The 25,131-nt window shown below is 34.9% G+C and overlaps 2 protein-coding genes across 2 annotated transcripts in view; both read left to right on the top strand.

Moving 5' to 3' along the window:
• LOC126964869 (serine/threonine-protein phosphatase 5) overlaps nucleotides 1-25,131 on the top strand; it is a 415,601-nt gene that overhangs the window by 101,279 nt on the left and 289,191 nt on the right. The window lies entirely within an intron of this gene.
• On the top strand, nucleotides 4,830-21,673 carry LOC126964874 (N-acetylneuraminate lyase-like). The gene is made up of 8 exons (XM_050808193.1): nucleotides 4,830-4,962; nucleotides 5,478-5,630; nucleotides 12,269-12,398; nucleotides 13,641-13,786; nucleotides 17,582-17,750; nucleotides 18,798-18,931; nucleotides 20,322-20,493; nucleotides 21,473-21,673. Exons 2-8 carry the CDS (start codon nucleotides 5,625-5,627, stop codon nucleotides 21,610-21,612), a joined length of 897 nt encoding a protein of 298 aa, XP_050664150.1. The 5' UTR covers nucleotides 4,830-4,962; nucleotides 5,478-5,624; the 3' UTR covers nucleotides 21,613-21,673.

Raw genomic sequence — 25,131 nt, 5'->3', positions numbered from 1 at the left:
AGCTGAAAAATATGATGGAATACAGAGATTTACTTTTTAGCCAATGGAAAGCTAAACCAGATAACAATCTACTTAGACTTAAGTATAATAAATATAGAAATAAATTACAGAAAGCCATAAATGTCGCTAAAAATAATCAAAGAAAAAAATCAATTGAATGCTGTAAGGGTGATATGCGTAAAATATGGAAAGAAATAAGCAGCTGGCTAGGTAAGAACAATTTATCTGTAGATAGTGTAATAGAAAAATATATGGGTAAAAATGAAACACCCAAAACTATATGTAATAAATTCTGTGAGACTTTCACAAATGAAATAGATAAAATAAAACATAAATGTCAGCACAAGTTTTTAGACAGGCAAACATATATTAAGGAATCCAACATTAGTTTTAGATACCAAAAAGTGACTGCGTTTGTAGTAGAGAAAATTATTGATCAATTAGATTGCAATAAGGCGCCAGGCTCGGATGGTATAAGGGTTCGGGATATTAAATTAATAAAAAAAGACATATCTCAGGTTATAGCGCATTTTATCAATCTAAGCATTAAGAAAGGAATGTACCCAGAAGAGTTAAAACTGTCATTAATTAGACCAATTCACAAACAAGGACTACATACAGACTATACAAATTACAGACCCATTGCAATCCTAAACACAATAAATAAAATTACAGAAAAAGTCATTGTCGGCCAATTAGTAGCATTTCTGGAAAATAATAATATTATATCGAACATACAACATGGTTTCAGACCAAATTGAAGTACAACAACAGCGCTTACTTCTTTTACTAATGATGTTAATACTTATTTAAACGAAAAACAATTGGTGGTAGCTATTTTTATAGATTTTAAAAAGGCTTTTGACACGCTGGAGCACGACGCCTTATTGCAGTCTATGGATGAATGCGGTATACGAGGGCCTATTAAAATCTGGTTCCAAAACTATTTTAAAAACAGGCTACTTAAAGTAAATGTCCTTGGAGCAGAGAGTGATCCAGGTACAGTATTAAATGGTGTTCCAACTGGCTCCATATTTGGTCCGATAGGATATAGTATTCATGTGAACAGTATGAGCAAAGTTATAAAAAATTGTAAAGCATATATGTATGCTGATGACACATGTTTATTGTATAGTAGTAGAGACCCAAATCTTATTCAAATCATATTGCAACAAGATTTTAATAATATTAATAAATGGGCACATGACAATGGAATTATTATTAATATGGAAAAGACAAAATGTATGCCTATATTCTCACCATATAGTCAATATAAAGATATTAAAATTAAAATAATAGGACATAGTTACTCTTGCTTGCATAGTTCCTCACAAATATGTCAATGTAGTCAGTTGGAACAGGTAACGTCGTATAAATATCTAGGGCTCATTGTTGATAAAAATTTCTCATGGAATGCACATGTTAACTCAGTATGTTCGAAACTCCGCACAGTATTTGGTAAAATTTATCACTTAAAGTCATCGGTGGGTAAAAATATTTTGCACACCCTGTATCACTCTTTGGTCGAGGCAACAATTAGTTACGGATTGAGTAGTTATGGACTAACTTTTACTACGAATAAAAATAAAATCAAAACTTTGCAAATAAGAACATTAAAGCTCTTAGTGAACAGAAATATAAAAAACAAACTTAACGGGAACTATGAACGCTTGTTTAAAATATGTAGTATTATTCCAATTGATAAAAAGGTAAAATTATTAACGTTAATCGAACAATATCGAGATATAAATAAATTTGTAGTACAGAGAGTGCATACCTACTCAACTCGGCTATCTAACAAAAACAAGCTAGTGGTACCTAAAATATGTAATTATTACGGTATGCGTAGCATGCAATGGGTAATACCTACATTAATAAATGAATTAACTACCCATATAGCGTCACAATTGTCGAATTGTAAAACAAAAAATCAGGTGAAAAACTTATTGCGAAAGTTCTACTTAGCACAATGTCCATAATAAATAGACTTAAGAAATACTGCTAGGGACTTTTAAATTGTCACACACAAAAACATAATATTGATTTGATAATTTGCGAAACACGAGAATTACTGCCGACGCAGTTTGGCAGAATAATATGTATGCATCGTTTTGTAATGTTGTATCAGAAATAAATGGTTTAAAAAAAAAAAATATCTAAGTAAAAAAATATCTGAAATAACACAAACAAAATTTTTAGGCCTACATATTGATGATTGCCTAAATTGGAAAACCCATATTGAAAATTTGTGCATGAAGCTAAATAGATTTTCATTTGCATTGCACATGCTGTCTAAAGTAGTAAACCAGTCCGCAGTGTTAGTAGCTTTTAACGCATATGTTTTAGGTACCAACTCATCAATATATGGAAAGAATGTTATAAAGTAATTATACTCATTATGTTATTTATTAAAACAGCAGATAGAGCTAATTATAGTTATTCGCTTGATTGCTTAAATGCATTTTGATATCTCCATTAGGCCTCATTTACACTAGAGTTATGTTATATTCACGCAGGAGCTATATATGAGGTTCTATCTGAAATATTATAGGGTTTATCGCCAATAACCTATTAAAAGACACTGTTTAAGAAATAATCATATTAAATGCTGGATTTCAATATATTCTTGATAATGTAATGTAATCATTGTTTAACACAAGGAACAATCTTATACTTGTTTCGCTTGTTCGAGTACCTAAATAAGTTTGTGTTGAATATCAGAAGTTTCACAACAACAGAAAAGATAAAAGAGATCTCTTTTTACGTATCTCAAGTGGTTGAAGAATTGGACTTCCCAAAGAGATGCTATATTTACGCATTAAAGGATCACAATCCGAGAGGATATGTAACGGTGTTTCATCTGCACTATTACAGAATCTACACGCTCCGCAATCTCTGGAGGCCTTGGATTGAGAGGTAATCTGCAGTGTCCTTATTAGAATGCGTAAGTTTTCCCTACTTAGTCCAACTGCCACATGCGCAACCTTATTGTTGATCGAGTTAATTCCGTCCCAACATTCATGAAACGCGTTGTTACTGATGACGAGATCATGACAAACATGACATGCAAACTAGTCAACAAGCTTCAGAGTGGGACTTTCTATCTGAACCAAAAAAACACCTTAAAATCGATCAAAAGTCAAAGTCATGTTGACTGCTTTATTAACGATCGCGGATTTGTGGACTCAGAATTCTCGCTGAAAGGTGAAATGGTAAATAACGTGTATTATTTGGGCGTTACGAGAGCAAATTAGATTAATAATGCCAGATTTTTGAATTGAAATTTCATGGATTTTGCACCACGATAATACGCCTTTTCACAAGAGAAAAATCCCACAAAAATTTATAATGCAGATGTAGAAAGATCGTTAGAGTAAGTGTGTCGTTTCCGGAGAAGCATACTTTGAAGGAGATAAAATAAATTTTAATGAATAATTCACATTTTGTATTTTATTGATTAAACCATAAATTAAGTAATATATTATCAAATTATGGTAGTTTTCATTTTCAATCAGTAATTTTACAAATATATGAATACTAATATGATTTGGAATTTTTAACATCTATTGAGAAAGGTTGAAATCAAACAAAATCGACTCAAGAGAGTAAGAATTTTGCTCACAATTGACAACAGTTATAAGTACAATACATAGTTAGGTATGTTTTTATTTATTCAGTATAAAACAAAATGATGGTGCCACCAAATGTATGTGTGAGTGTTTGAGACAGATCCAGCAACGGACCTACTGATGACAGTACACGATTCTTACTTAGAAGCTGTCATATTCGAAATTTTTGTTTCATTGTAGTTCCAAGAGATTTTATCTATACTAATAATATTATAAAGCTGCAGTGTTTGTTTGTTTGTTTGTTTGTTTGTTTGAACGCGCTAATCTCTGGTACTACTGGTCCGTTTTGAATGATTCTTTCAGTGTTGGGTAGTCCATTTATCGAGGAAAGCTATAGGCTATGTTTTTTTTTTCAAAACTAGGGATCCGTAATAAAATTGCTATTTTGTAACACAAGGTGTAAAATCGAAAACCTATATTTGCATGCGCTGCAAAAACTATTGACAATAGAACAAAATGATGTACAGGCTATAATATAGGCAATATTTTATTACTTATAAAACTATCGCGTGAATTATACTTTATAGTGCAAAACAACGTTTGCCGGGTCAGCTAGTAATTAATATTTCTTCTTAGCTTAACTTACCGTTGACATTACTGAGGACCTCGAGTACTGAAACAAAAAATGGTTTTTGTAGTAAAAAAGCAAGTTATAACATTTTTGTATAAGTTACTTTTGGCGGCAAACAATGTGTGAAAACCAATCCAAAAATAAGCTTATTTGCTATTGAAATCACTTAAAATAACATGATCAATATATTTAAGCTAATAGATTTGTTAAGTCATGTAACAATGTGGAATTATTTGAATAAAATTAAATAAACAGAGAATATTATTGTATAGGCGCGTGCGTAGGAAAACATATATTATTACTAGCTGAGCCGACAGACGTTGTTCTGTATATAATAAAAAAATACTGTTTTATAGGAATTTGCCAATAATATTTCAAAACATCAAGAATTATTTCGTAACGTATGCTTCTTGTTGTTATAATGAAACTCTTTCACAGCAGAACTGTCAAACCGTGCGTCACTAAATTCCCTCATAGAAAATATGTCCATACAAAACAAATATTGGAAATAAAAATAATTATGGGTTCCAAATTGAAATAAAAAGTAGCCTATCTCTCAAGTTAGACTAAACTGCACTCCATAAAATCCGTTCATTAGTTTAGGAGTCCATCGCGGACAAACAACGTGTCACGTAATTTATATATTATATTAAGATTAGAATTGCAATCAGTTATGGCTAAATAGCAGTATCTGAGGATCCGAGGCGCGATGGTCTGCAGCTGGGGGCCCCCGTTAGTCCTCTAGGAACTCCCGGTGCTAAGGTGCGTGTTACTTCAACTTCCTTCTGCTTATTTAAATTTGTCGCCCGCCATCTTTGAAGAGTGTGCACACGATCGACACAATGGATTTAATACTGGTTAGTCTTGATAGCTGATCGAGCGATGATGACAATGTGGACAAATTTATACAGTAAAATAAGCGACAAACATAATTTGAACACTAGAAATAACTACCAGTTTATAGTGCCCCCACTAGGCTCTGTAAAATAAACAATTCTTTTGCATGCGATAGTATTAAATTTTACAATAAATTACCAAAAAGTGTATCTGAATTATCAATAAATTTAAATCTTTTATTAAACGCAGACATATGTCGAAGGCTTATTACACTATTGAAGATTACGTAATAGTTATTTATGCAACTGTTGTGTAATAAGGGGTATTAAAACACGAATGTGGATTTATCACACGAGGCGAAGCCGAGATATCAAGAGTTGAATACAAGACTTTATCTACACCCAGAATATGAATCCTCTAAAAGATTTTTTTCTTTTTAGGCGCGGGGCGTCTCGGAGGGAGACTCGAACCTCGGACCGCCTGCTCACTAGGCTGGATGGAGAGAAGATCACTAACGATCTAATATATCTGTTAGTCCAGTGGACTCTAGGAAGAAACTTCGCACTCGCCGGCGAGTGCGGTGATATATGTATGTAAGTATGTGTGAGTGTATGTAAGTGTGTGACTATTTGTGTGTAGTGTTATTGTAGGTGTGTGATTTGTGATGTGAGTGTGAGTGGTGTTAAACGATTACAGGACGAGGACTATCTCGTCGGGCTTCTATCAAAGTGTGTGAATGCGTATTATATTAGGTTGTGGTCGCTGGAAATCGTCAAAGTGACTACTGGCAGCGGTTTGATGTACCTATACGTCTTCGAGGGCGGTGTGGTTGGTTTGGTGTCGGTGTTGGTGATGGTGTTGGTGTCGCGTTCGCGATTGTAATATAGTCGTCCGGGTCGACTAGTACGTGTCGAGGTCGCCTCTGTTTGTTCAGACTGTGGTCTAGAGGAGTGTAAGCACATGCCTCCCTCACCAATATATTAGGGTGCTCGGCCACCTTATCAAAGTAGCGTCGCGATATCTCCTTGAAATGTTGAGCGATGGTCGGCAGCTCAAGATCGCGATGGAGATCTACGTTACGAACGGACCACGGCGCTCCGGTAGCCGTGCGCGTGAATCTATTCTGAACCACTTGCAAACGCCGCAAGTGGCTCGGCGGCGCGTGGGCAAACACGATGCTTGCGTACGACATAATGGGACGTACGATGGTCTTGTACAATGTCACCTTGTGTCTGAGCGGTAGTTTGCTTCGCTTGCACACAAGTGGATACAGGCGGCTAAGGACAAACCGGGCTCTATTGCAAACCGTGCTGATATGTTTTGCGAAGTTCATGTTAGTGTTAAACGTAACACCTAAATATTTATAATGTTGGGCCCACGGAATAGGGGTCCCATATAATTTAACAATAGGTATAGGGGCCAAAGATTTTATTTTATTAGTATTACCAAAGAGTACCACTGCACTCTTTGAGGGATTGACTTCAATCCGCCATTTTCTGAACCAGTCTCCTAGTTCGTTAACGGCGGCCTGAAGCACTCTTATATGATTCGAGAGGCGCCCCCGAGTGGCGCCATAATAAAGAGCCGTGTCGTCCGCATATTGTGCAATTTGCACTTTCTGAGGCTTCGGAAGGTCACTCGTGAAGAGTGAGAAGAGGGTCGGGGACAGAACTGAGCCCTGAGGCACTCCCGACCTGATGGGTCGGGGCGTGGATAACGTGCCTTCTACTCGATAGCGGAAGCTTCGATCAGTAAGGTAGGCTCGTATGATGCGCACGAGCCTGTCTGGCATACCCAGTTCATACAGCTTAAAGATTAAGCCGTTATGCCATACCTTGTCGAAAGCCTTCGCGACATCGAGAAATACGGCCGCTGTAACTGTACGGTATTGGATTCGTTTCTAAAAGATTCTGGAACAGTTAGCTTACTGCTAACATTGAAACACCAGTCCTAGTAGTAGCCTAATATCATTCATTACTGATTATATACAAATTAACTAAGTATTAATGTATCAATTATTTAGTTTAGTAGTAATTTACAGTTTGTATAGTGCAATAATTAAAATTCACTCGAATATTCAGCGTTTAAAATGAATCGCTCATTTTTTGTAAACAAAACAATAAAAATATCGAAGAAAAATGGCGGGGATTCGAATAACCTATTTTTTTTTACGGTGCGCGACGTTCTGGTAGTGTGGAACGCGCATAAACGAAAATGTTCTTTTTTTGAAATTCATACAGATACCACGCACCGAGCAATAAGAATGAGGCTGTCTGTTGAAACTCTTTGCGCATGAAGGGATCGAAAAAAAAACATAGGAGTGTTGTTATGAAATTCAGTACAACATTACTACACTCGTTTGGATGATGTAATGGTTATTAGAACATTGGGTGTTTTAATGTTGGCAATAAGCTAACTGTTTCAGAATCTTTAATAGAGGATTAAAAGCATTGGTGTAGATAAACGATATTACAATATGGAATTAAATAGTATTATAGTTGCTTTTATGGATTATATGGTTCAGCCTTGTGTTGTTTTCACTGGTTTGCATTGTTTTGAAAATATGTTTAAACTTTTATGTAATTAATATGTATGTATCTGAATTGTAGTTTTTGTGATTGACGTTGACGAGCAGTCTTTTGATTTTATGTCAATAAAATATTTTGACTTGATTTTCACTTTGGAATTTGACACTTTCTTGTCATTAATGCTACGAAAGAAAAAAAATGCCAGAGGATGGATATCAAATCATATAAAGTTCAGAGAATAACGTGGTGATTTCAAACTTTTTGTAGAAGTAGTAGGAAGATGTAAGAAGTAGGAAGGGGCTCGCGATATAGCACAGCATGAACTGTGCACACGCTCAATGTTATTGCTTATAGTAAGCCAATAATATATCGTACAGTGAAGAGTGAACGTGTCCATAATAATATATGGTGTGCGCTTAGATAATTTATATGTATAGACAGACCCCCTTATTCATAATAGTCTTCTACCTTAAAGCATTGCTAATTCTCACTGTGTCTTCTTCTATTTAACTAAGTCAGAATGAGAAAAAACACTCCTAAGCGGCTGTTTAAAGTTAGTGGACCATTATGAATAAGGGGGAGAGTCTCTTGCTGTTAGACAACTGAAAAAACAGGTCAGAAATATTAGTTTTGGTGTGCATGATATGCTACGTCTTACACTCGCGATTTGTTGACACTTTGTGTTAGTGTGCGTGAATTGCTCAAAATTAAGGTTGGTTCTAAATTCAATATTTTTCGACGTGTTCACAGCTGTCATAGTCTATCTAGTATCTACACGTATAACGGCCGTTTTCAATAACGTATCTCTAGTTACGGATACATTGCTGTCACCGTTTAGTGACAAGATCTTATCTATCCGTAGTTATTATGTCCAATATAGTCATGCTTTATGTCGACAGGTTATTGAAATGTAAGTAAGCGTTAAATGATAGATTTGTCTACCTCTAGTAAGTTAAACTAATGATATATAGGTTATTGAAAACGGCCGTAAATGATCTGAGGGTGCGCGATATTCTTGTGCTATGAACTATATGCTATAATATTTTATTTTATCTTATTTTGATAATTTGATTTGACTATGTAGGTAATTATGTCTGGTACGGAGAAGTCACTGACAGCTGAAACACAGCTCATACTAGTTTAGCTGTCTATGCTCCCTGTATTGTATGTAAAAATTTAATAATATAATTTAGAAACATATTTTTAACTTGTAATACTATTATTTATTATTGTAATGTTTGGAAAAAATAAAAGTAATAATAATTAATTAATATTATAGCGTAGTCTGGAAAGAGCCTGAAAAGCTTCGCTTCAAAAACATTCTAAAACAGTGCCAACTATTATTTCACAAAAAAAAAATATTTTTGTGAAATACTTAATATACATTTAATTTCAATACTAATGACGTGATTGTAAAATGTTTGTGGTTTTATATCCGGAATCAATTATAACTTAATATGTATTTGATTGACTGAACGGACATAGTTATTGTAATGTAATGAACTTTGTAACTCGTATTTAAGTGTTACTAACATTGTTGCACTGTGTATTAGAGTGCGTTATTTTTGTTGTAACTTGTAGTTCTGTGCGTGACTCAAACATGGTTTGTTTTTCAATATATTTCTCATATATTTTAATTGTTATATTGTAATCTATATATATAAAAATGAATTGCTGTTCGTTAGTTCAAATTCAAATATTTTTATTCAAAATAGGATGTGAAATCACTTATTGAAAGTCAAAAAAAACTACCACCCATTCCAAAGTGAATGCCTCAGGCCTGAGAAGAATGGGCGCAACAAACTCAGCGGGCTTTTTTTTTTCATCAAAAATATGTTTTACAATTAAAGTAACATTTACAATCTTTTACAAATTTACAAAGTCTCGCTAATACTCGCGAACGGCTGGACCGATTTGGCTAATTTAGGTCTTGAATTATTTGTGGAAGTCCAGAGAAGGTTTAAGGAATAAATAGGAAATAGCTGCTAAATTAAATAAAAACAACAAATTTGTTTTTCCTTTGATGTGTCCATACATAATTTCTATGAGCGAATTTATTGACGCACGATTTGACAGTTCTACTGTGAAACAATTTCATTACGACAGCAGGGTGCATATTTTACGAATTATTTTTGATGTAATGATATATTATACTATTGACAAGTTCATATAAAAACATTATTTTATTTATTATATACAGAACAACGTCTGTCGGGTCAGCTAGTGTACAATAAGATACTAATACATTGTTTTTAACACTATTGGCCTTACAAACAAACTTAGTATAAAGTTTTAACTGAGAATAAACCAAAATATGCAAAATGTTTACAAATAGACATTTTGCCTAGGATTGATTTATTCTGACGTATAACGTTTCCCGCGTTTATTTGCAAGGCTGCTTGACATTCGAAAAACTTCAGAATTATTATAATTTTTTTTTAATTTTTTTTGTGGCACGGGATGCAATAATTATCATTGTATTGACAGTGTTGTCAGCGATATAGTCAACATTTTGCATATTCTTGTTTAACGTATAACTTTATTACAATTTTATTTGTAAAGCTGTTTAACTTTGTAAAAAAATTATAGTAACATATGAAGACTATCTTTTGTATCATTATTGAATTTCTCAATTTAAATTACGATTTTATTTCGATGAGGTTTTCATACGCGTTCAATTAAATAAAATGCTCAGATTTTAGTTAATATTTAATTGTTTTTCGCAACATTTTCCATTTTTAAAGTAACAAATATTTACTGTTTTATGTTACATTACGGGGCAAAGGATAAAATTGTGTATAATATATAATAATAAGATTGGAGATTTCTGATAAAATATTGGGCCTCATAGTGGAACTTGAAAGGTAATTATTTTGGCCTCGTGCACAAATATCGTTATTTCCACCATTTACGAGAGAAGAAGTGGCGAGAAACTCATTGCGACTCTTTAAAACCAAGATTTGCAGCTTCATAGCTTTACGATTACGATTTTTATTACAATATATTATTACTTATGCAACGTGATGCAACACCAATACTATGACGTCAAATATTCAATGCCTTCCACAAATAAGTCAGTTATAATTAGTCTTAAATCAAAATAATTTCTCATAAGTCTAATGCAATCAGGCACAAGAAAACATAATTAACATAAAAAAACATTACTTACGTATTTTGAAAAATATTGTATACTAGCTGCCCCGACAGACGTTGTTCTGTAGATAATATAAAAAAATACTGTTTTATAGGAATTTGCCAGTAATATTTCAAAACATCAAGAATTATTCCGTAATAAATACTCCCTGTTATAATGAAATTGTTTCACAGCGGAACTGTCAAACCGTGCGTCACTAAATTCTCTCCTAGAAAATATGTCCATACAAAACAATTATTGAAAATAAAAATAATTATGGCTCCCAGATCGACATAAAAACTATCCTATCTCTCAAGTTGGACCAAACTGCACTCCATGAAGTAATCCCCTTAAAATTCGTTCATTGGTGAGTCCATCGCGGACAAACAACGTCTCACGTAATTTATATATATTAAGGCGCGGTCATACCTCAATATCAACAAAAATTGGTTTCTTAGGGAGTCGATTACAACATAACGCAATGAAAATATTCCGACGCAAAAAATACAGTGCACAAAGAAGGATTTGATGAAAATTTTTAACAGAATAGAATATTTATATATAATTTGAAATATCTAATAAAAAATTTGGAATTTGCTTCCCAAAAATAAACTTTGGAGTCAAAATTCTCCGAATTTTAAGCGATAACAATATTCTTTTTTTAAAGAATTGAATAGAATTTGTACTTTTCTAAAACTTAAACCGAACTTTTTTTCAATTTATTATGTAAATTTTGAATAAACAAAAGAAAACCAGTAAAATAAATTCCCATTTGCTTACCTTAGCCACATGACCAACACAAATAATATAGGGTTGGTTGTAGCGTTTACAATCCTAGTCAGTCCGCGCCTTAAGATTATAGCACAATACATCTTACTATATCTTTCCATAGAAATCAACAGAAGACCACACACGACAGCTATAACGTACATTTTCATATCTTCATATCTTTTCATATATTTTCGATACAGGGCGTTATGAAAATATACATTTATTACCAGTGGGAGGCTCCTTTGCACAGGATGCCAAGATAATGGGTACCGCAACGGCGCCTATTCCTGCCGTGAAGCAGTAATGTGTAAGCGTTACTGTGTTCGAACTGAAGCACAGTTGTAGTGCCGCTCGGAATTTTTGGGTTTTTCAATAATCCTGAGCGGCACTGCATTGTAAAGGGCAGGGCGTTTCAATTACTATCAGCTGAACGTCCTACTCGTCTCGTCTCTTATTTGGGTATAAGTACTAGCTAAACGGCTGGATCGATTTGAATGAAATTTTTTGTGTGTGTTCAGGTGGATTCGAGTATGGTTTAGATTCACAATTGAACTACCTCCTAAATGGCTTGACCGATTTTGTTGATTTTTTTGGAGTGTTCCGGTGAATTTGTGATTGGCTTAGATTCTTATAGGCGACATATAATTCTCCTACGTACGTTAGAGATCGCCTCCTATCGTCTGGACCGATTTTTCAAATTTAACACGTGTGTATAGGATAATGTATGTCGGGTCCGCTACTTGTGTAAATAATTACTGTAACAGACAGATTACAAATAAATATATATTTTTTGTTACAGGCTATTTTTGAAATACAAGGATTAGTAGCCCCAGTGTTTACTCCTATAACGGATACGGGAGCAGTGAATCTGGATGTTATACAAAAATACGCGCAGTACCTCACAATTAACAGGATTACTACGGTTCTAGGTAAAGACTTACTGCTTTAATCATAATAAAACGCTTTTCGAAGGTATACAGCTGTATTAGTTAAAATATAATATTTCGTATTTTAAGCCTATCGAACGTTCGATAACATTCCTCGTTCATATTCGTAAGATAAATCTCCCATAACTAATACGTCTCTATAGTACGCAATGTTGCCATTTCGTCCAAAAAAGCATGATTTTAACTAATTTAATGAGGAACTGTCAATGGAAACAGACATCTTTTCAATGTCAATGGTTTGTCAGTTGTCAAAAGTCGATGTCAAAATAATTAAAACTGCAAAAATCAAAGATTTGAAGTCTGTCGGTTGTCAATCTATGACGGAAATCCAACAACTTTGAGCGGGAAGCTATTGAACACATTATTTAACAAACAGCTGACCGATGTCAGCCATGTTTTTTTTGCGTTTGAGTGCTTAAAATTGGGTTTACAGAAGGGTCCTCGCTATTATAAGTCACGTCAACTTAATCGAAGAGATAATGCGCGTATATTAGCGATGTTTTGAATTTCCGCTAAGTCATTATGATATAAGACAGTTATTTTATATTGCATAAAGCACCTAAATCTAGTACTGTAATTGTGGCATCTAAAAGTGCTTAAGCTGTGGAAATTTAGCATACTATTGGGAATGTTACAACTTATGATTATAGGCTGAGATAAAGAAGTGGTTTTTAATAATTGAAACTTAAATGCCGGGTTGCGTAGTAAATCTTTCTAAAATCGATCACAAATCATCAGTAAGTATTTTGTAATTGAATATTTTCAATGTAAAATAACACGAAGCGTATCTTATAAAGTTTGCAAGATACATCTAATAGTTGCCGTAATAAAAAAGCTATTGTTCTTTGGTAGATAGTACGGTATATAGTTGGAGCGCAGCGGAGACCAATCCTTAATCTAAAATCAACAATTTCGCTCGTTACCTTGAGACATAAGATGTTAAGTCTCATTTGCCCAGTATTTCACTAGCAACGCCGCCCTTCTGACCGACACACAGTAATGTTTACACATGACTGCTTCACGGCAGAAATAGGCGCCGTTGTGCCGTAATCTAGCTTCCTGTGCAAAGGAGCCATCCATTGGTAAGTATGCATAGATAATTTATAATTCTGAGTCTATAGTTAAGTCACATTTGTAACTCGGTTTTACTCATGTGGTCAAGCTACACCTCTTTCGTTTAAATATATTTTTACTGTAGTATGCCTTTAAACAATAATATTTCAGTAGGTGGAACTACGGGGGAATTCGCCTCATTAAATGTACAAGAGAGAAATGAAGTGCTGGATGCTTGGTTGGAAGCTGCCAAGCCTCTCAGGATGAAGGTTATTGCTCAAGTCGGAGGCGCCTCCCTACCCGACGTGCTTCGGATGGTAATTATAGTGAACATTGGTTTCAATTCAATTTGTACTTATTACCGGTTACATTATCGCTGTGTTACGGTGTTCAAAACAAGCATCACTAGGATGTTATGATATAATGTTGACTTCTTGTTCCAGCGAGTCCCAGAGATATTGTGGCTGTGTAGTACTGCTGATAGTTTTTACTTGCTGATTTTTGAAATAATAAATGTACAGGTTTCTTTACATTGTTTGTTTATTCTTATTAATGTAGTATAGTTCGAAGCACACGAATAGAGCACTAAGGGGAAAGAGGGGAAAGGGTGTATTATGATTGCATTTCATTTTTGGCCAAAAGCCAGCTTCTCCAGCTTGTTCAATCACCTTGCCACATGTACTCCTACTCTTTCGTTCCATATTTTTCTTTCTATGTCGTTCGTCTCAGGCCTGTAGATGTTCTAAAAACGACAGCCTACGCCAGCTAAAGGAATCTCTTTTATTTCACTCGCCTTGCCTAGCAAAAATTAGCCTCGGTTAATCCTAAGTTCCTAAGCACATCGTACTGGAGTGTGAGGCCATTGCCCCAGTGAGAGCCTCAAAGCCCTCGCACTCCAGGTAGAGGATCTACCCTTATTGAGCAATAGATAATTCTGCGCCTCCCTTGACGATGTGATTTAGATACTATTAAGAACTCTGATCATGCAATGGATAGCTTCAAGAAAATTTTGCCCGAATCTCCTCACAACAAGAATTTGGCAATCATTAGGGCATCTGTCACACATAGTGGCACAATAGACCAACAGATTAAAGTGCGACTTTTCCCCAGTACTAGTAATATTTTCATCCCCAATTCCCCAGTAAAATAATAATAGTTCACTGGGGAATTGGGGATGAAAATATTACTACTTACTTATACGTACCTACTGTACTTCTCTCTTTCGTCCCATAGTCTAAGTCTTAGTCAAGTAAACTTTATTCAATTAGTCTTAGACTAAGCGCTTTTGAAACGTCTTTGCAAATATTTCTTTTAAATAACTGAACCTACCATATTATGTTCAAAAAAGTAGAGCTCATGAGAAGAACATACAAGAAACTCAACGGCCACTCTTTTTAATCAATAGTATATTACATAAATAACAAATTAGTTTGTAAGGTGCTGCATCCAATATTTGAATCGTGTTAAAAGTTAAAAGTGTTTTAAATATTAAATATTTCATAAAATGTATAAATGGATGCATCAACCTTTAGAGCTTGAATTTATTGTTTGTGTAAGGATGCTTCGTGATCATGATGGTCGTGATAACTGTCATAATCGGACGTTCGGACGTGGAAAAACGTTCCAAGCCACTAACAAGGTAACACACACTTAAGGTTTAATAAATATTAGGGTATTCCATACATGTAGGTTGGGCTACTAATGGTAGGGGAGCCCACGATGCTAAATGGGGATTTACTCGAGCGTCGTAGAGACCTATTGGGTTGCAAAGCTTAGATGATAGGAAGAAAAAAATGTTATAAGATATATACCTTTTCATCGGTGGGGGAAGCGGCTATAGATTTTTAAATATGTAAAAAAAACTGTTGCATGGACATCCTCGAGCGCGTCAGATATTGATAGCATCAATGCCCTGCGTATTTTTAATAATGTACGTATGTTAATCTGATCGTTTGCATGATGCGGGTGGTTGTATGTAAGGGTTGAAAATGAAAAAAAAAATTTAATCGAGCGCGTCAGATTTTATAAGGGAGTGTTAAGTGCACCAAAAAAAGCTATCATTCACTAATCTGATGATTTCGATGGGGCGTAAACTCGCGGCCATTTTCATAATGTGCAAAAAAAAAATTCGCCATTTGGAAATACTCAAGCGCGTCAGATTAAGATATATATTATGGTTCATCTTTATGTTCTAAACGTAGTGTCTCATAATCTGACGATTATCTAGAGGGATTCGCCTGACCTGACAAAAAAAAATTAGAAAAACGATTCACCCTAAAGGCCATCCCTGCAACTTCCCGCTAATTCCATTCCTGGACGCTTAAAATTGTACTTATGACATTTTTGAGCTCAAAATAAAATTTATGTGATATTTTGAGCTCTCTGAGTTAAAAGAAATAATATTTTTATGCATTTGAGCTCGAAAAGCTGATAGAAGTTTCATAGAACAATTTTTTTGGAATTTTCAAACCGCAATAACTTTTGACTGGATCAAGCAATTTTCACGCGGCGGCATTCGACGCAGTTTTATCATCCTCATAAGTAATTTGCTAGTTTTAATTGATCGAACCAAAAATTTCGGAGTTAGAGAAAAAACACTTTATCGGGTTTCTTTCGTTCAAGATATCTCTCGAACGAATCAACCGATTTTGACCAGCTTGGTAGCGATCGACGTGATTTTTCAAGCTCAAAGGCAGATTAGTTTTTGAAGTTGATCGATAAAGCCGTTTGAAAGTTAATCCAAAAATACACTTTCCAAAAAAAAATTTATAACACTATGCGTGATATAAATCATTTAATGATGATTCCATTGACAATTCGAGGTTATGTTATATGTTCCTCGAGACTTTCGGATAACCGGCTTGCTCCGACGATATTCCAAAATATTTACACATTTTTTTAATGTTTCTACTGTAAATTTAATTGCTTTTTGTAAGGTACTTTCACCACAAAATACACATTTTAAATTAATATCACTCATATTAAATTTTTATAAACTTTAATTCTCATAAATAATATTAACTTTATCGACGAATTTTTGTTATTTCGGCTTGCGGAAATCGCCAGATTATATATTTTTCATTATTCTTAAATTATTTCCTTCAAAATAAAAAAAAATTTAGCTACGCTCGAGAATGTCGAGATGAAGTTTTTTTTACAACTTTGCTGCCCACCCGTTCTTTACGTCACTCTCAAATTGTCAGTAGTAACGTAAAGGTAGGGTACCTTAATCTGACGCGCTCGAGAATTTCTGATGGTAATTTTTTTTTACTAATCTGATCCTGTATCCTTCACGGGCGGCCTTATATATGGGCCTCATGTTTGGTGGAGGTACTTAACCGAGTACAAGTTATCAGCCTTTATATTAATCTGCCGCGCTTTAGTAAATCCCGAAATCCCCGCTTGGGCTCCCCTACTATAAGTCATAATGTCATCTAAAGAGTGACAGTAGGGCTGCCATTTTTTGTCAATCCGTTAATATGAATTACGTGACCAGTTTTGTGTTCTTAGCTCAATTACGACATGATTGTGGTTTGGAACGTTTTTCTGGAATTACGTCCAATTATTAATCGCATCCAAAAAATACAATGAATTATTTGATATATTATTAACATTAACTGTTCGACCTGGCACCACTAGCAGCACACGTTCACGGGTTGACGCATGGACCAGCCATCGTATCATTATGGAATTAAATTATTAAAACGTTCGTGAGATATTATTAACTTCATTCATTTAAACGGTTTTACTCACTGTTCATCTGTGTAGGTACCGACTAGTTTATCTTAATATACTTTTATATAAACCCAGTGTCCTGATGTTTGTTTCCAGTGAACTCCTAAGCCAATGAATGGATTTTAATGGGGATTAATTCATGGAGTGCAGTTTAGTCCAACTTGAGAGAAAGGATAGGTTTTATTTCGATTTGGGACCCATAATTATTTTTATTTCCAATATTTGTTTTGTATGGGTTTGACAGTTCTGTTGTGAAATAATTTCATTATAATAACTTAATAAATTTTAGTTATTATGTACAAAACAACTTCTGTCGGATCAGCTAGTATTTTATAGGATTGTTGTTGTTCAGAGAATATAAGTTGTCTCACTTTCAGGCGGAACATGCAGAGAATGCCAAGGCAGACGCGATAATGACATTGCCAGAACTCTACTTCAAGCCCAAAACAACGGAGCATGTGGTATCTTACCTGGACGTGGTAAGCAGGGCTGCACCAAGCTTACCCTTGCTGTATTACCACTTTCCAATGAGGACGGGTGTCAACGGTAAGAGTCAGGTGAATCTTCTTTAGGGAAGCGGAAGATAAACGCGCTTAAATCAAATTAAATCTGAATGATAAAATCTGACTTTCTTCATTAAGATCAAAGATGTCATATCTTTACGTCAAATTAAAGAAAATTATGTAAGGAATTAAAAAAAAATGTTGCCAGCTCTCAGTCAGCCGCAACGTTAGAGTTGTCGGGTGTAAGTAGTTATATTATTGTTAATTATTTACAGTCACCTGTTTTTTTTTTATATTTTAATACAAAATTGAAGTTTCATATTTACTGCTCACGATAACCATGGGTTATCTTGAACAGTACCACCACAATACAACCCAACCACAAGCTGAAGTTGCCATGATTTCAATAAACGATTCTCAGCCCAGGTAATTGTGAGCATAGGGAATTGGGCTAAAACGGTGGAACACTAAAAATAATTTATATGGCAAAAGAACGTTTGCCGTGTCAGGAAAAAATTTTTTTTTATGACAATAAGGGACAACCCGAGCAGGACGTTCAGCTGATGGTAATTGATACAATGCTGCACCGCTCAGGATTCTTGAAAAACCCCCAAAAATTCTGAATGGCACTACAACTGCTCTCGTCACCTTGAGACATAAGATGGTAAGTCTCATTTGCCCAGTAATTTCACTAGCTACGGCGCCCTTCAGACCGAAACACAGTAATGCTTACACATTAATGCTTCTCGGCAAAAATAGTTGTGGTACCCATAATTTAGCCGGCATCCTGTGCAAAGGAGCTTCCCACTGGTCGACCATTAACCACCTACCAGCCACCTACTCACACAGCAAAGATATGATGAGTAATAATTATTTATGCATAAACACTTAGATCATTAATACGTCTTTAAAGACTATGACAGCTGTCAAAACTTCGAAACAAATTTAGTTTAGAACTAACCTCTATTTTGAGCAATTTACGCACACTAAACTAATATTCTTGGCGTGTTTTTATCAGTTGTCTAACAGCAAGTGACTCTTTCTAGACGTATAAATTATCTAAATATTAACATTGACTTGTTTCTTATAGTGAATGCAGCAGAATTTTTCACAACCGCTGCAAAGAGGATACCAAACTTTATGGGCATGAAAGCTGATTTGCAAGTAGCTGTACAAGTCGGTAGTCACCTGACAGATGGACGAAAAGTATTTATTGCAAATCATGTAAGAATAATTTTTATTTTATTTTCAATATTCCTTCAAACCATCTTAGCGAAACTCTCTAAGAAAAAGATATTCACTCGATTGTATGAATGAAACGTTCAGTCATTGATAGATTGACAGATGACGGTTATAATCTTGTAAAAAGCGGAGACAGCCGAAATCCACCACTTTTCAAGTGACTGTTCGCTTTCAAACTTAGCCGGAATATAATTTTTCGCCAATCGCCATACTGTAATTACTACTATTTCAAACTTATATTAAATGCACGTTTCATACTAAACTAAATTTCCTCTTTCCTTCAAACACGCACACGACACGAGGTTCTAATTTTCTGTAAATAATAATAATATTATGTTTTTGGAATGTTTTGTAAATATTTACTATCGTATAATTTCTGAAATAAATCGGCATACGAACATTAAAATGTAAGTATACTAAAGTTACATCTTTGTACTATAAATATATTATATTAATTAATAATTTCATACAAACTATAAGGTTGTCAGGCTATAGAATTCTTTTCATGTGTAGGTAGCATTTATCTACCAGCCATAATTTCAATTATTATACATGCATATTTGAAAAGAAGAGTTGAGTTACCGCATAATTAACACATTGAGTAAAGCTGAAGCAATATCAAGCTCATATTTTTATGAGGTTGTTTTTCTATGAAGTCGTAATCAAGAGCGCAAACTCAATGAGACATGTTATATGTAACACGCCTCATTAGACTAAACACTTTGCTGGTTGCTTTTTAGATAGCTTTGTGAATTGAACCTTATTGAGACAGTAAGGTTTAATTTGCAATAATAGTTAGAATAACTATATCTATATATATATAAGAGATTTCCACCGATATATTGACTCATCATGATATCTCTGGAACCTTAAGTCGTAGAGACTTAAAATTTGGTAGGAATATTCCTTTCGCAAAATGAACGATTGCGAAAGAAGTGGCATTTCGCAGAAGGCCGGTTGGGCAGTAAAGTCCTCGAATGGCGACCACGTACCGGAAGTAGACCGACGATCTGGTCAAGATCGCCGGAATACCTTGGATGAGGGCAGTGCAGGACCGATCGTCGTGGAATTCTTTGGGGTAGGCCTTTGTCCAGTAGTGGACGTCTTCGGCTGATGATGATGGTGATTCCTTTCGCCGAGTAGAGGTCAACTAAGAACGGATTTTAAGAAATTTCACCCGCAAGAGTTTTTTTTAATAAGAACAGTACAATGTCTGTCGGGTCAGCTAGTTATTATAATATAAACAATTTGAAGCATAACTTTTGCAAGGAATTACTGTAAATCTATATATATCACAATATGTGCACACTGGCTATCAAACGTATTTCCCTTTGTTTAATGTATATATGTAATAATTTAACGTTATTTTCAGTTGCTCGGACCATCAGCACTTTTAGGGCACGACTCAAGTATCGCAACAGTAAACAATATGTTTCCAACTCTGAGCAAAGACATCGTTGTGTCTACTAAGATTGGTGATGTCACAAAGGCTAGAACTCTGCAAGAGAAGTTGAATTTACTGGTTGATGGCATCATGTCTAATGGTGAGTTGAAACCTACTGGGAGCGCAGAAATTTCACTGATTGAATTCACTGTTCCGATTATTTGGTTATGTTGAGAAGAATATTGGCAGTTGACTATTCAGCACTAAAACGTCCTCTACAAAGGAGACTGTCCGAGGTGTCTAACGAGACGAGCAGGACGTTCAGCTGATGGTAATTGATACGCTCTGCCCATTACAATGCAGTGCCGCTCAGGATTCTTGAAAAACCCAAAAACTCTGAATGGCACAACTATAGTGCTCGTCACCTTGAGACAGAAGATGTTCAGTATTTGTAATTTCACTAGCTATGGCGCCCTTCAGACCGAAACACAATAATGCTTACACATTATTGCTTCACGCCATCAAAAAGCTCCCATAATCTAGCCCGAATCCCGTGCAAAACAGCCTCCCACTGGTAAATGCTTTTATTCCCTTACGACACCCTTGGTTCAGGGACTTCCCAATTCCTATTATGCCCTGGGGAAGACACAGGGATGACACACAAAATGATGTACAGGCTATAATAAAGGCAATATTTTATTACTTATAAAACTATCGCGTGAATTATACTTTATATGGCAAAACAACGTTTGCCGGGTCAGCTAGTTTCTTAATAAATTTGTTTTGTACATTTTCTGGGATCTTGTTGTTAAAACATTTACATAGTCCAACAAAAGACTATGTTATTATTGTTCTTATATGTATTATTGGTAAAATCAGGCTTTTTATTTTAGAGATATTATACGTCTAGATAGAGCCTCTCACTAACTAGACAACCGATGATATTACTTTAGTGTGCGTGACAAGCTACGTCTTAAACCGGCGATTAGTATGTCACTTTGTGTTAGTTTGCGTGCATTCTATCTATCTATTAAAATAGAGGTTAACTGTTAACCTCAATTTTTTTCGACGTATACACAGTCTATGTCGATGTGTAAATGATCTATACTTTTTATAATAAATACATACTGTTTTTTTAGGTGACTTTGTACCATCTATGAAAGTTGCGATGGAAGTTATAACAGGAGTGAAGGTTGGACCGCCAAGGTTTCCGCAGAAGCCTTGTGATGAACTAATGCAAGCACGCATCGAGGAACATCTTAGAACATTCGGTTATTAATTTTCTTTTTAAAAATGTTTAAGATAAATTTATGTTCAAATTAAAAATAGTTTTGTTTTTATTGCTATTTGATTTTTGGAGTTTACTCCTTAAGAATCCATTTTCAAATAAGGCGCCCGGTATTCGAAAAATATGGAGAGTAAAACCTACTCATCAAATGGGATAGTAACGTTTTTGGTGCGCATCATTCCTCGCACACCTTTCACTTTTCAGTTGGCGTGACAGTCTAGACGTACGGTCCCTATATTAGTTGTATTGCAGTGATACGGATAGCAAACATCACTTTTATTATATTATTGAAATTAATTTATTATTATACATCAAGTTAAGTGAATATTCTATAAATTATGGCAGAAAGTGGTGTAAATAATAGTGCCGGAAAATCTGATAAAATGGGTACTTAGTAAGTACTTACTTAGTTAAATTCATACATTAATATGACATGTATTGTGTATATAAACATGTGTGCTTTGTATTTATTAAATATTGAAAATTATCAATATAGTTTGTATGAGCTATGCACATAATTAATTAGCTTCTTATGTATGTCTGTTTGTAACCGACTCCATTGGACTTGATTTTGTTTAGTACCTGTTCAAAAACAATCGATCTTGAGGAGTAAACTCCAGTCGCGCGTCGGAGCTGACACACACACACAATTTATTTTCACCTATTTTCAGATATATGTCTTATTCACCTTTCGTGATATTTCTATGTCATAGATTAATTTAAAACAAGTTACATATTGACTAAAGTTAACAGCAAAGCAAGTTTAAGATGATTATCTACAATTAGGTACATAAAAAAGCGGTAAAATGAAAAACACGACGTCCTTTCAAATAGTTTAAGACCTATATGTGCTGTTAGGCCATTCGTCCTGCCGCTCGCGACATTATTATAATAAATATGTGTAGATAGATTTTGCAACTCACAACCACGTTGGTGTTACGTTATGCATTTTGCTATTTTCCACAAGATATCCCTACTACAAAATTAAACCACTGTGAGGCGTGACTGGTATAGGTTTAATTATATAATGATTAAATTAAATACCAAATACACATTTTTTTTTATCAAAATTTTCAAGACTATGCGGGACTCAAACCAGCACCTTTCCGGTTCCATCCGAGCGCTCTTATCAACTAAGCCAACCGTCGGAGTGACGAACCGACCATAAATTGTGGTATGTCAGGTTCCACTCTCAGAGGTGCTATTCTCGTCATTTCAAAATCGTTGAAGTTAAGTTTCGATCGTATCCTGGTTTTGCTTTTAGATTGGTATTCTCCTATCATTTCACTAACGGCCGTTCCCAATATTCAGTCTATCTTTTACTTGAGATAATAATCGTAACTATCGTTGACTTTTCTGACCCAATAAACTTATCGACGGTAACTCACCTTATCCGTACACGCTCCGTCAATGGGACGACTTACTGACAGTAGAAGGTAGTAATATATCTCTATCTGTAAATAGTATATTGGGAACGGCCGTAAAACGTTAACTGTACTATAACTGGAACAAGCTGGACAAGCTCGCTCGTAGTTACCAATATTGTTCTAAGAAAACTAAAATATTTCTACTAGTATTAAAATTTATTTTTTTCTTAAAAACTTTATTCAAACAAAACAAAACTTATAACTATATTTACAATACTATGACTACATAAAATTAAAACTATCATTACGTGGAAGCGTACCAAGAATACTGATCCGTTGACCGAGATAGCTGCCAGCGCTTGGGTTTCCAGTAGCCTTATTGAGGCGCGAAGACAGTATTTAGAACATTCTCCGCGCCTCAGGACCCCACGGGCCTAGTGTCTCGACACCAAAACGGCACAAAGATGTAAGTAAAACCACTATTAAAATGGTTGTCTATTCGATAATATTGGTGTTAACTCACCCAAATGTCAAAATGTATATTTTAATTGGTACCAACATTTATGGACTATACGGGACTCGAACCCGCGCCTCTTGGATACCGTCGGGGTGCTCTTACCAACTGAGCCCACCGTCCGAGTGACCGTAAATCAGGTTCAACTCTCTGGTTGTGGCTCCATTGCATTGTAATGGTTTCGTCGCTTTTTCATAACAAGACGTGATGTTAGCAGGCAGTCGATTGGTGATTTTTTTAAATATATGCCAAAGAGATATTAAGGCGACACTAAATGCCAGCGACCTTGAGCGAGCTTCCGGCCCGCCATCTATGTAAAAAAGACAATATTTTCAAAATTCTTGCGTCGAAAACAGTTTATATGCTTACGATCCTCGTTATTCGCTACTAATCTGAATAAATATACCTACACAAAAAAGTACAAGCTATAAAAATAACTTTTCTGAGGGTTGAACTAAAATAATGCGTCATGCCATGAAAAAAAACTTGTTTAACTGCAAGGAAAAGTGGTAGTGCAAAAAGGCTCTGGAGTGTTAAATATAACCAACAGCAAGCATTAGGAACCTATAAATAAGACTTAAGGATATGTGTAACAGGATTAAGTAGTGTTCATAGCTCGAAATGCTATATTTTCACCAAAAAAACTTGTCTAAAAACATCTTGTTTGCGTGTTTTCTGCTTACTCTTCGCCTTAAAGTATAATCACAGACATGGAGTGGACAGTACAAAAGAAACTTAATAAAACTTATTACCTAGTGGTAATGAGTTATTTTGTCATCACACGCTTTTTGTTAGCTTCGCCTGTATGTTTGTAACCGACTTCTTTGGGCGCGATTTTGACCCACTTTAAACGGCTAGATTTCGTTCAAACTTTGTAGATTTATCGAGGACCGATGACATTACACTAATTTGACAAGATTACTTTTGGGATTAGGAGCGCTTGTGATTTCTCTCGCGAGATTGTGCCCTATGATAATAGGCATATTATATAGGTATTTCAAACAATTATTTTTGAAATAATTATGCTGAGATGCCCATTATGATATTCTAAATATTACTACTGTAAAAAAAAGGGGCATGATAAACTTTATATATGAATGTTTATTTTTTTTTATACCCACTAATTTGAATAAAATACTTTTCTTAGAGCTTTCTAGAACAAATCTACAAATGGCAGAAATGCCCTCTGTTGTTCGGATGGATAGTAGGATGTAATTGATTAAACTGTAGGATGATAATTTTGACAACTCACAGAAGAAAAAAATAATGCGGGTTATCTGCCTTCGATGGCTCAAACACGTTCTAATTGTTTTAATCTGTTTCAAGCTATAGGAATCTAGGTACGGTTTGAAACAATTTCCAATATCTATGCTCTATGTACTTAAATCTCTATGGTATGTCTGGACGTGACGTCACCAAGACGGTGTCCTGTCTTTATATTAACACGTAAATATTATACAATATAAATTTCGATTCTAGTCGTACGGGAATTAAAACATACTTTCAATTCTCAGCTCATATTAGTTTATTTCAAAAACTCCACAGAATTTAATGTTTGCTGAACGCACATTATATTAGTTGCAATGCTTTAAGTTTGTTCTGGATCCTCTCCTTTGCTTCCGGAGAGAT

Source organism: Leptidea sinapis, chromosome 6, assembly GCF_905404315.1.
Source record: "Leptidea sinapis chromosome 6, ilLepSina1.1, whole genome shotgun sequence".
Taxonomy (NCBI): Eukaryota; Metazoa; Arthropoda; class Insecta; order Lepidoptera; family Pieridae; genus Leptidea; species Leptidea sinapis.
The sequence above is the reverse complement of the archived record's forward strand: the minus strand, read 5'-3'. Positions and strand labels throughout refer to the sequence as shown.